The 13,621-nt window shown below is 44.3% G+C and overlaps 1 protein-coding gene across 1 annotated transcript in view; it reads left to right on the plus strand.

Moving 5' to 3' along the window:
• Positions 1 to 12,712, plus strand: part of mmp17a (matrix metallopeptidase 17a) — a 98,909-nt gene extending 86,197 nt beyond the window's left edge. Inside the window, exons 7-10 of the mRNA XM_014134286.2 lie at positions 636 to 718; positions 4,342 to 4,494; positions 7,797 to 8,054; positions 11,554 to 12,712. Coding sequence (XP_013989761.1) covers positions 636 to 718; positions 4,342 to 4,494; positions 7,797 to 8,054; positions 11,554 to 11,882 — 823 coding nt within the window. The 3' untranslated portion in view covers positions 11,883 to 12,712. The remainder of the gene's footprint in view (positions 1 to 635; positions 719 to 4,341; positions 4,495 to 7,796; positions 8,055 to 11,553) is intronic.
• The last annotated feature ends 909 nt before the right edge of the window (positions 12,713 to 13,621 follow it).

Here is a 13,621-nt window from a genome sequence, read left to right on the forward strand (position 1 = left end):
GAGAAAATAATAGATTTTCATACTTGACTGGTAGCAAGTGGATACTTTGTCCTCTTTTTGTTATTTTTCCTCACTCCTCTGTGTAGCTTTCCCTTATAATTTCTCGGCCACTCTATCTTGCAGGATGATGTATGGACAAGGTGGATTTAGCCTGACAAAGGTCACTAATATAGTCCTCCCTGCGCAGCTACTCTGTTAATACTCCCTGAATAGAGATCTTTGTTAATAAGGAGCTAGGCGAGTAGCGTCTCACAAAAGCAGCCCTGTTGTGGTAATTGCCTCGTCATTTGCAGCCCGGACACGTCAGGCGCTTAAAGTCAGTCATTAGCACTGGGATAATGCATGTGAGGACCTCGGTATCCTGCGTCAGGACGATAACATCTCCCCGGATGTTTGGCCTGTTTTTTTAAGTGACACACACACACATACACTCAGTAGATAAACACACAAGCATAGCGTGCATGATCGCTCTGCACACATAAACACAAACAGAGACACGCACACAATGGTTTAAGATGAGAAGACACTGATTTAGACTGGCATAGTGACTGGGGATAGAGAAGTGGTTTGGTGTACATTCTGTCTTAGTTTCTTTAATTAATTCCCCCCTCTCTCTCTCTCTCTTCCTCTCTTAGGCCAGCACGAGATTCCCCTGACAGGTGCACCAGTCACTTTGATGCAGTGGCCCAGATTCGCGGGGAGGCCTTCTTTTTTAAAGGTACAGAGAGGGGCCAGAGGGAGAGAGAACAGTTTGTGGCGTTGCCTGCGATCGATATAAAAGGCAGCCAAGCATCTCTCTCAGAGTTCCACACACACCTTCACACTCAACGGACAGACAGACAGACAGCTAGACAGACCCTGGAGGGGCCCATGGTCCCATGTTGACTGTAAAACTATATGGTTTGAATTAAGGAGATAGATTCTTAATTAACATCTGTCAACCTCAAGAGATCTCCATGGTAATATAAAAAGTTTTGTTTGGTCTGTATTTTATGGACGATGTTAATAGCTTGTAGAGCTGCAGATTAAAAAGTATTATACAACGGGTGGGTCTAATCCTGAATGGTGATTGGTTAAAACCGAATTCTAGCCGGTGTCTATTCCACAAGTTACCACCGGCTAAATCTATGACGTTGAAATGCCTATTTACTCTGTCCCATCTGACTGCGCAATCCACTGTCTTATCAGCCCAGCCAGGCAATTTATAAACTTGATCTCCAGTATCTCACATTTCTTTTAGACCAGCATTTAGATTTCAACAGCAGAGATTTGTATAAACATTGCTGTCTGTCTCCGACATTTGCAACATTGTTTCAATATGCAAATTCAATCTCCAGCTGTCCCTGTAATGAGGTCTGTGTGTAGCTTGTGTAGAGGAGTCAGGCGCAGGACAGCAGATATGAGTAAATAAACGTAATGTACTCAAAATAGGCAAATACAATGCAATAACGCAAGCCCACAATACGGACCGTAAAACATACAAATAATCACTCACAAAAAAACATGGGAGAACAGAGGGTTAAATGATGAACAAGTAATTGCGGAAGTGAAAAGGTGTGTAAAACAAAGACAAAACAAATGGAAAATGAAAAGTGGATCGGCGATGGCTAGAAGGCCGGTGACATCGACCGCCGAACGCCGCCCAAACAAGGAGAGGGACCGACTTCGGTAGAAGTCGTGACAGTCCCATAGTAATGAACTTGTCTGGAGTCGGGATGAGACAGAAAGGCAGGCAACTTTTCTCAGCCATTCAAAATCATGAATCTGCATAATTTTTATGGATATATACAAATAACTATCAATAGAAAACAGGTAATACAAAACAAAGTGCAGCTAGTTTGCTGTCTTTCCAGCTTCAGTTTGAAGTGATTGTGTTAGCTTTATTGTTGGCTAGCGCCTCTGAACAACTGTGTCCTGACGAGAGAGCACATTTTCTCCGCCAGGTGAAATCGTGCATCATTAGCTCATTGTTATGGATGTATCCAAATAAATGTCACTAGAAAACAGCTTAAACAAACGCAAATGTAGCTACTTTTCTGTTATTCTGGCTGCAATGTCTGACGTGACTGTAAGTTAGCTGTAGTTGGCTAGCTAGCAAGCAAGGGATAAGAACGTTGTCAGGCAGCATGGCAATGAAACATTTAGAACGAACGACTGGGTGGCGTCCATAGATACAGAACAAAAAACTGAACGACTGGGTCGCATCTCTGGCAACCGAAACCTATACAATGAATGACCACCCAGCTTGGGTAGCAACCCTAGATTTGTGTCGGGACTATATCTTGTGGAAGGATGAAAGTATGAATACATTTATCAAAATAACATTTGTAATGAAAATATGTCAATCACTATTTGAATATGTTGGTAACACGTTGTATAAAAGTGATAATGACATTGAAACCGGTGTTTGGAGGATATATTGGCACGGTTTGCCGGCCCTCGACTTTGTCTTGGGCCTAACAACACCTGTGCCAATAGATCCTCCAAACACTGGCTCCCTCTGCATTATCACATAAGTAATACAGAGGCTGTGACCCAACTCAGACAAACTTAGACTAAAGTTGTCCAACACAGATACTGGAAGCCAGGCTGAATCTGCCTCTCTGTGTTCGCTTGGTTGGTTCAGCCAGTTGAGTGCCTAACCGGGTGCAATCTCCTCTGCGGCATCCACACATGTTTGTCCTGTGGACCATTTGAATATGGACAACAGCGTAAACAAGCACACTCACAAATAAACATTGACACACAGGATGTATACAAATACACTTTTCACTAGTGTACACACATACAGTACACTCCCACACATACACAAGTGTGTACACACATTCACACAAACACTTAATCAGGCCGCGGGGCCAGACGGATTACCAGGACGTGTACTTAGAGCATGAGCGGACCAAGTGGCAAGTGTCTTCACTGGCATTTTCAATCTCTCCCTGACTAGTCTGTAATACCTACGTTTCAAGCAGACCACTATTGTCCCTGTGCCCAAAAAAGCGAAGGTAACCTGCCTAAATGACTGCAGCCCCGTAGCACTCATTTCGGTAGCCATGAAGTGCTTTGAAAGGCTGGTCATGGCTCACATCAACACCATCCTCCCAGAAACCCTAGACCCACTCCAATTCGCATACCGCCGCAACAGATCCACAGATGACGTGATCTCAATCACACTCCACACTGCCCTTTCCCACCTGGACAAAAGGAACACCTATCTAAGAATGCTGTTCATTGACTAAAGCTCAGCGTTCAGCACCATAATACCCACAAAGATCATCACTAAGCTAAGGACCCTGGAACTAAACACCTCCCTCTGCATCTGTACTTCCTGACTGGCCGCCCCCAGGTGGTGAGGGTAGGCAACAACACATCTGCCACGCTGATCCTCAACACGGGGGCCCCTCAGGGGTGTGTACTTAGTCCCCTCCTGTACTCCCTGTTCACCCACGACTGCATGGCCAAGCACAACTCCAACACCACCATTAAGTTTGCTGACGACACAACGGTGGTTGGCCTGATCACCGACAACGATGAGACGGCCTATAGGGAGGAGGTCAGAGACCTGGCAGAGTGGTGCCAGGACAACAAGCTCTCCCTCAACGTGAGCAAGAAAAAGTAGCTGATTGTGCACTACAGGGAAAGGAGGGCCGAACACCCCCTCATTCACATTGACGGGGCTGTAGTGTAGTGGGTTGAGAGTTTCAAGTTCCTTGGTGTCTACATCGCCAACAAACTATCATGGTCCAAACACACCAAGACAGTCGTGAAGAGGGCATGACATCGCCTTTCCCCCTCAGGAGACTGAAAATATTTGGCATGGGTACCCAGATCCTCAAAAAGTTTTACAGCTACTCCATCGAGAGCATCCTGACTGGTTGCATCACCACATGGTATGGCAACTGCTCGGCATCTGACCGTAAGGCGCTACAGAGGGTAGTGAGTACGGCCCAGTAAATCACTGGGGCCAAGCTTCTTGCCATCCTGGACATCTATACTAGGTGGTGTCAGAGGTGTCATTGACAACCCCCCTCACCTTTGTTTTTACACTGCTGCTACTACCCCTGTATAGCCTCATTTAAAAAATATGTTTTCAATTTTATTTTATTTTATTATGTTACTTTTTTTATTTTATTTTTAACTTTTAGTTTATTTAGTAAATATTTTCTTAACTCTATTTTCTTTCAACTGCATTGTTGGTTAAGGTCTTGTAAGTAAGCATTGTATTCGGCGCATTTGACAAATAGAATTTGATTTGATTTGAATGACTTTACCATTTACCACCTTTACCATTTTTTTCTCCCTACATACATTTTCTTCCTACTTTCTCTCTCTTCCTCCTCCTAGGGAAGTATTTCTGGCGTCTGACGCGGGAGAAGCACCTGGTGTCTCTGCGTCCGGCTCAGATCCACAGGTTCTGGAGAGGCCTACCTACCAACCTGGACAGTGTGGATGCTGTCTACGAGAGACCTGGGGACCATAAGATAGTCTTCTTCAAAGGTACCCAACCCAGAAACCCAACCATGGTTGTGGTGGTGGCAAGGAGGTCAACCATATACCAACTATGTTACATCAACTATGAAAGGGAGTGTTGTGATGTAATTTGAAGGTTTTTGATTTGTCGAGGAGACTGTTATGACTATTATTTTGAAGTCAAGGCTGTTCAAATAAATGTGAAGGTGTTCTGAGAAACACATGAAAAGAGGTCCATCAAGTGATGTGTCATTATGGGCTTTGAACTTTGTTAACGGTTTTATGGATGATAGAGGGCTTAAAAATGCAATCAACATTACAAAAGCACAAAAGCAAGGACATCTCTCTTACACCTCTTGGTAAAAATGTTTCTTTCTCTGTCTGTATTTCAAGGTTAATTGAATATTTTCATCACAAAACACATGTATTTTTTTTTATTTTTGAGCTTACAACACCTGGTATTTCCAGGCAGTCTCCCGACCCAGTACTAACCAGGTCTAACCCTAAACAGGTGTGTCCAGGTTGGTATGGCCACAAGCATATTTTATTACCCCGTTATCTCCCTGAATTTGGTCCCTTGGCTCATCTCTGTAACTCTTCAATGGGCTCGGGACAGGCAAAGGTGTTTTCTGAAACATGACTCACCTGGCCACCTATTTCTTATCACATTGTTCTCTAACCCGGATGTCAGCCGCACCAATGTGTCGGAGGAAACACCTTTCGACTGACGACCGGAGTCAGTCACAACATAATCCAGCCTCTCCAACAGAATCCAGGTAGAATCAGGAATTCCCCAGGGCAGCTATCTAGGCCACTTACCTTTTTCAATCTTTGAGTAAAGCCAGTGTGTCTATGTATGCAGATGACTCAACACTATGCATGTCAGCTACTACAACAACTGAAATGACTGCAACACTTAACAAAGATCTGCAGTTAGTTTCAGAATGGGTGTCAAGGCATAATTAGTCCTACATATTTAAAAAACTAAAAGCATTGTATTTGGAACAAATCATTCACTAAACCATAAACCTCAATTAAATCTAGTAATAAATAATGTGGAAATTGAGCATGTTGAGGTGACTAAACTGCTTGGAGTAACCCTGGATTATAAACTGTCATGGTCAAAACATATTGATACAACAGTAGCAAAAAGGGAGAGAAGTCTGTCCATAATAAAGCCCTGCTCTACCTTCTTAACAGCACTATCAACAAGGTAGGTCCTACAGGCCCTAGTTTTGTCGCACCTGGACTACTGTTCAGTCGTGTGGTCAGGTGCTACAAAGAGGGACTTAGGAAAATTGCAATTGGCTCAGTACAAGTCAGCACGACTGGCCCTTGGATGTACATAGAGAGCAAACATTAATAATATGCATGTCAATCTCTCCTGGCTCGAGGAGAGATTGACTTCATGGAGGAGAGATTGACTTCATCAATACTTGTATTTGTGAGAGGTGATGACATGTTGAAAACACAGAGTTGTCTGTTTAAACGACTAGCACACAGCTCAGACACCCATGCATACTATGGGAGGCGCAGACTATGGGAGGCGCACAGTACTACAGTACTACATGACTACATGGAACTCTATTCTACATCAGGTAACTGATAAAAGCAGTAGAATCAGATTTTAAAAACAGATACAAATACACCTTATGGAACAGCGGGAACTGTGAAGCAACACAAACATAGGCACAGAGACATGCATACACACACATGATAACCCGACGCACTATACACACGTACACATGGATTTTATGTGGTAGTGGAGTAGGGGCCTGAGGGCACACACTTAGTGTGTTGTGAAATCTGTTATGAATGCATTGTAATGTTTTTAAAATTGTATAACTGCCTTAATTTTGTCAGACCCCAGGAAGGGTCAGCAGTTAATGGGGATCCATAATAAATACAAATACAAATAAATACAAGGAGTTGCTAGAGTACGATGAGCCAAGGAAAGCACCACCGTCAAACCCTCCCCTACCCCGGATGGCCAATTGTGCGCCGTTCTATGGGGCTCCCTATCACGTCCGATCTGCGCCACCCAGGACCCACAAAACACATTTAATCACTTTCATTTAGTTGAGTTATGTCAGGCCCTGTGATAGACTAGCGTCCTGTCCAGGGGGTGTACTTGTACATCAAACAGCCTCGCCCAACAGAAACAGGAGATAGGCTCCTGCTCCGATGAGTGGCGGCTCGCACAAGCCAAGGCTACTTTTACAGTTTCATTATTCTTATGCAATACCTACGTAGGAAATATCATGACAAATAGGGGTATTGTAAAGCAGTTGGCTATTGTAAAAACAAAGAAATTAAAAATAACAAGTAATTAAAGAGCAGCAGTAAAATAACAATAGCGAGACTATATACATGGGGTACCGGTACAGAGTCAATGTGCGGGGGCACCGGTTAGTTGAGGTAATATGTACATGTAGGTAGAGTTATTAAAGTGACTATGCATAGATGATAACAACAGAGAGCAGCAGTGGTGTAAAAGAGGGGGTGGGGGGCTATGCAAATAGTCTGGGTAGCCATTTGATTAGATGTTCCGGAGTCTTGGGGGTAGAAGTTGTTTAGAAGCCTCTTGGACCTAGACTTGGCACTCCGGTACCGCTTGCCGTGTGGTAGCAGAGAGAACAGTTTATGACTAGGGTGACTGGAGTCGTTGACAATTTTTAGGGCCTTCTACAACCCAGGTAAATCAGTGCATTGTACACTACACTATAATTCCAAACGGTAGCACATGGTGGCTATTTCCACTTTGTCCTAATGAAGCACCCTGGCTGATGGAGAAGGACAATGTAGTATTTACAGCCACATCCATATATAATGGTTTTACCTTCCAACACAAATTCATGTCAAATTGATACATTTATGAGGTGAAAATATATAGTTTTACAGCGTTCAGCAGAATCAAACTATATACGTTAACTAGGCAATACATCATTTTGGTTCAGTAGTTATCAGTTTTGAGCAGTTTAATTACTTAAGTGATAGTTTATTGTATTGTTAACAAATGACAAGAAAATCATATCAAAAGTAAGGTAATTATAGCATTTTGAAAAGCAGATAAATGTACTTAGAAAAAGTGATTTGGTGCAGTGAACAAGTGACTTTGCGAATGTATTTATTGTACTCAGTCTATTGAAAATGTGCTTCGAGTTTTGGAACATGAGCCATTTTGATGACCTGTTTAGATTTTTGTGATTAGAGTTGTGAAAATGTACCACGTACTTCTGAAAATTGCACCAAAGTGATAGAATTTTTTTTTAAAACAACTTATCCAGTTAACTCTCGTTGATTGACGTTCCTTTGTCCCGCCTCCTCAGGACTAAAGTATTGGATATTCAAGGACAACAACGTGGAGGAGGGTTATCCTCGGCCAATCAGTGACTTCGGCCTGCCCATGGAGGGCGTGGACGCAGCCTTCGTGTGGCTCCACAACGACAAGACCTACTTCTTCAAGGACAGCCACTACTGGCGCTATGACGACCATCTACGGCGTATGGATCTGGGCTACCCCAAAGACAGCACACTGTGGAAGGGGGTCCCGCCCCAACTAGACGATGCCATGCGATGGTCGGATGGTGAGTATTAGACAAATGCACACACACACACAGTTCCTCTGCGTCCACATCACCGAGGACTTGACATGGACTAACAACACCACCACTCTTGTCAAGAGGGCGCAACAGCGTCTCTACTTCCTAAGGCGGCTGAAGAAATTCTGCCTTGGGTCCTCTCTAAATACTACCGCTGTACCATCGAGAGCGTCCTGACTGGTTGCATTGCGGCCTGGCACGGGAATTGCTCCGTCCACGACCGCAAGGCACTCCAGCGGGTGGTGAAGACGGCCCAGTACATCACTGGGAACGTGCTCCAGCCATCGGAACGGTGAGGAAAGGACTCCGCATCATCAAGGACCCACACACCCCAGTCATGAGCTGTTCACTCCCTTACCGTCGGGCAGACACTTGAACTGGACTGACCACCTGCACTGATTCTCCGCACCTTAGCACACATACACTCACTCATGCAGACAGACATATACACTCGCTGGCCAGTTTATTAGGTACACCCATCTAGGACTGGGTCGGACCCCCCTTTGCCTTCAGAACAGTCTGAATTCTTTGAGGCATTCTACTGAAATTATTCACAAGGATGTTGGTCCATGCTGAAGCGATGGCATCACTCAGTTTCTGTAGATTGGACAGCAGTACATTCATGCTGTGAACAGCCTGTTCTCTCATCCCAAACATGCTCTATTGGGTTGAAGTCTGGGGACTGACCAGGTCACTCAAGTAAACTGAACTTTCTTCTTGTCCAGTGTTAGTGATCGCATGCCCACTGAAGCCGCTTCTTCTTGTTTTTAGCTGATGAGAGTGGAACCCAGTGTGATCGTCTGCTGCAATAGCCCATCCATGACAAGGATCAACGAGTTGTGCTTTCAGAGATGCCGTTCTGCACACCACTGTTGTACTGCACCGTTATTTGTCTATTTGTGGCCTGCCTGTTAGCTTGCACGATTCTTGCCCTTCTCCTTCAACCTCTCTCATCAACGAGCTGTTTTCAGCCACAGGACTTCAGCTGAATGGATGTTTTTTGTTTCTCACACCATTCTTGGTAAACTCTAGACACTGTCATGCGTAAAAATCCCAGGAGGGCAGACGTTTCTGAGATACTGGCTCCGGCACGCCTGGCACTGACGATCATACCACGCTCAAAGACGTTTAGGTCATTAGTTTTGCCCATTCTAACGTTCAATCGAACAGTAACTGAATGCCTCTGCCTGTCTGCCTGCTTTATATAGCAAGCCGCGGCCACGTGAATCACTGTCTGCAAGAGCGATCCTTTATCGTGAACAGGGTGCCTAATAAATTGTACCTAATAAATTGGTTGCTGATTTTACATTCATGCTACACACGTCACAGCTGCTTCTACCAGACTTATTATGGCGCTCAGTTTTTACACTGCCCCCCATCCCCCCCTTACCCAATACATGTGTAAATATTGGACTATAAATTGTGCCTTCCTGTACTATACTTATGATAAAAATGTATTCTATTCTACTACTTTTCTATTCTTATCTTGTATTATTTATTATTGTCGACAAGGAACCTGCAAGTAAGCATTTCATTGGATGATGTATACCATACAAATCCCGTATGACTAATACAACTTAAAACACACCAGTGGAGGTTCCTGAGGGGAGGACGGCTCATAATAATGGCTGGAACGGAGCGAATGGAATGGCATCAACCACCTGGAAACCATGGAAACCATGCGTTTGATCTATTTGATACCATTCCATTAATTCCACTCCAATCTTTACCACGAGCCTGTCCTCCCTAATAAAGGTGACACCAACCTCCTGTGACACACACACACATCAACAAGCTAAACATACACATATACTCTCACATACACACTCCATATACACACGACACTCACTTCTAAACACTCACACAATACAAGCTAAATACTTACACATACAGTACACTGCACTAACACAAATGTTTGTCAAAAAGAACACAAAAATAATGGAGTACCTCACTGTATTTTATTCATGCTTGCCCTTAGGGTACTGACAGAAGGTTTAGTTCCATATCCACTAGACTGCCCACACTGGATACTTTTTCTCTCCACTCCCTCCTGCTTATAACATAATAATAATAAATGCTATTTAGCAGGCGCTTTTATCTAGAGCGACTTACAGTCATGTGTGCATACATTTTATGTATGGGTGGATTTTAACCTATTATCCCGGCATTGCAAACGCCCTGCTCTACCAACTGAGCTACAAAAGACCAGGGCCCATAGGAATCTGCTCTGGTCAGAAGTAGTGCATAATAGGGTGTCATTTGGGACAACCATAGTGTTTGGGTGAATGTGGCTGGCTGGTCCAGGAAGGAGAGCGAAAGTAGCTGAGCTGAGTCTGTGTTTTCATTGTTGGGTCGTCTTGGCAGCAAGCACCTGCAGCTGGGATATGTGTGTGTGTGTGTGTGTGTGTGTGTGTGTGTGTGTGTGTGTGTGTGTGTGTGTGTGTGTGTGTGTGTGTGTGTGTGTGTGTGTGTGTGTGTGTGTGTGTGTGTGTGTGTGTGTGTGTGTGTGTGTGTGTGTGTGTGTGTGTGTGTCGCGCGCAGAGAGAGCATGATGTTGCTAGGGCATCATGTCTCAGCTCATGCACAGCATTCTCAGCAGTGAGCTCCTTATTCATGCCTATCTCAGAGTCAGACCCTTAGTCATGGAGGGCCACTTACCGCGTTAAACATTGGGAAATATTTACATAAATCATATCACACCAAAGCACACATGCATTATACTCACCTCTCCATCTGTCTCACACAAACTCAAGCCCACACACACACAAACAAACAGTCAAGCCTTCGCTGTAGCTTCGTAGTACACACGAATATCAAATAGCTTATCAAAATTCTTCAGTAACACACAAAGGCATTGCAAACACACAAACATGGCACGAGCCCAGTCTTCACATGAGCGCTACCCTCATTCAGTGTCCGGGCTCTTTACCACTTCCAGCTCCAGAGGTCCTGCTCAGAGCTGATTGATGTGTGTGTGTAGCGCAAGCCAAGTATGAAAGCAATAGTCCCCACATAGCCTGAGCTACCAGAGTGGAAGCACACACTCATACACACACACAGACCTGTGGTCCTGGGAACTGGAAGCACATTAGAGAGCTCTCTCTCCAGGCCTATTCCATCACCTCAGGAAGAGAGAGAGCTGTGGCGACAGGGATGGAGAGAGAGGGAGAGATAGTGCTAGGGAGGATGAGAGCTAGGGAGGGAGCGAGAGAGAGGGAGAGATAGCGGCTGAGAAGGAGGAGACAGATAGACAGGAAGGGATGGAGAGAGGGGGAAAGACAGAGATAAGGGAGGAAAAAATGACATGCAAGAGAGGGAGAGTTTATTTTGTGTAAAAAACGAACTGGTGGATAGAGAGAACAGCCTGATAGGAAAACAGTGCGACAGAATCGAGCAACATTGATGTATTACCATAGCAATAGCAATCATCATCACAGTCCCCTTGTAGTCCTCATGCAGCCTCTGTCTTCTTCCTCTCCTTCAGATTCCTCATACTTCTTCAAGGGGAAGGAGTACTGGCGCGTGGTTGGCAGTGATATGGAGGTGGAGGCTGGGTACCCACGGCCCATAGGAAAGGACTGGCTGGTGTGCACAGAGATGCAGTCGGACTCCCCAGCCACAGAGGCCAATAACACAGCTAACACGCGGCTACATGGGCAGCACCACGCCGACCACGCCGAAAATGGCTACGAGGTATGCTCCTGCACTTCTGACTCTGCTTTACCCCTGGGAGCCCGGCCCTCGCCCTCCCCCCTCTGGCTGCTCACCCCTCTCTTGACTCTCTCAGTGGTAAAATCCTACGTCCCTCTATGATGTAAGTAGAGGTGAGCAGCCTCACTCTATGACATAAAATACAGCAGCCAATCTGATGAGAGTTGGGAAGTGGCTTAAGGGGTACTGTCAGACCAGCTTCACCGTCCGACAAAACGATGACTGGAGGAATTAGCTGTTATTGTTATTATTATCTTAATTGGGATCCTCGTTGTTAATTTGTTTTTTTGTGTTTTGTTATTTATTATATTCAATGGATCAACATGCTTTTAAACTATTTATGTTAAAATTATGATATTGGATTGAATTAGAAATGTGATAACATGACAAATGGAAATAGTTTGTCAATTTGATTATAGATGAGTTCACATCAAAATAGTTCCTCTGTGACTAAGCAGTCTAGCAAGAGAGTGGTACTCTGGGATGCCGCACGCCCTGTCCCCTTGTTCCTGAAATCACTATAAGTGCTTTAAGAACCCTCGCACATACACAGACCACTCCATGTGCGGTTTCTATGGACTGAGCTAGCTGGGAAATAATGTTCCGTCTCTGCTCACTCTCTCAAATGGTAATGTCTGGTCTGGCCGGATGGACACTACGCTCTCATTGGACAGTTTGCTCTCTCACTGAGTTTTTAATGTCAGGACTATCTGGATGGAATGGACACTACTTCCTGTAATGACTGACTGTCCTTCCTTGACTTTACTCACGTGCCCTTTTTTTGACCTTTGCACCTGTATCTTTCTTTTTTTTCTCAGCTCAGTAACAGTAGCACCTCCTGCCATTATCAGAGAGGGTAACCTGTTAGTATTGATTATTAGGACGTATTTTTGTAATAAACACAGAGGGATTGTGGTTGAGCCCTACTCGGGGATGTGCATGATGTGGTTTTCATAATGCCTTGGTCTTGTCTGGTCTGGTCAGTGGTCACCACAACGATCAGCGGTCAATGATAACCAACAGTCACCCAGGGACACCGTTCTCCTTCTCCAGTGGACATCTCTCCTAACATTAACTTTCTCTAAGGATAGGGGGGATGTCTGGGAACAGGGCAGTGGCAGGACATGGATATCCACCAGAGACCTGCCTGCTTAGAGGAGTGCACCCACTCACTACACAACTGGATTTATTAATATTGCTCAGATATATATATATATATAGACTGTAAGTATATATATATATATATATATATATATATATAGAATATAAATTGAAGTTTTCTGAAAAGTTTTCTGAAAAGCTGAAAAGTTCAATGGCACTTACCCCCCCAAAAAACATGTACATTTTAAGCCGTCTTTTCTAAGGTGAAATATTTTTGTAGGAAAATAAAGAGGGGGTAAGAGAGAGAGTCTGTGCTGGGTTGTGTAATGATTTTGTGTCACAGGGAACCCAGGTGGAACAGGGAGAGGAGGACACGCGACAGCTGCAGTCACAGGCTGGCTGTTACTTTCTGCTTTGAGCTGTTGGGAGCCATGTTTCCCATGTACAGGCAGGTTATTGTTTCCTCACTCCAAAACCATGCTAATCAAGATGTGCTCTCCTCCTGGTAATAAGACATCTTCTTCTACATGCATTCCTTGTTTCAGATCTGTTTATTCAGGATTATGTGTATACATAATATATTATGCGTATGTATGTTTTGTCATAGGAATCAGTGACTTCTGAGAGGAAGACTGAACAATGTTGACTTAGTGAATAGAGACCATAAAACTCCAGATATTATTGACTCAAGGATAAAGAAATGTGAGGCAGACACTCAGGAAGCAGACACGCACACAAAC

Source organism: Salmo salar, chromosome ssa01, assembly GCF_905237065.1.
Source record: "Salmo salar chromosome ssa01, Ssal_v3.1, whole genome shotgun sequence".
In the NCBI taxonomy this organism is placed as follows: domain Eukaryota; kingdom Metazoa; phylum Chordata; class Actinopteri; order Salmoniformes; family Salmonidae; genus Salmo; species Salmo salar.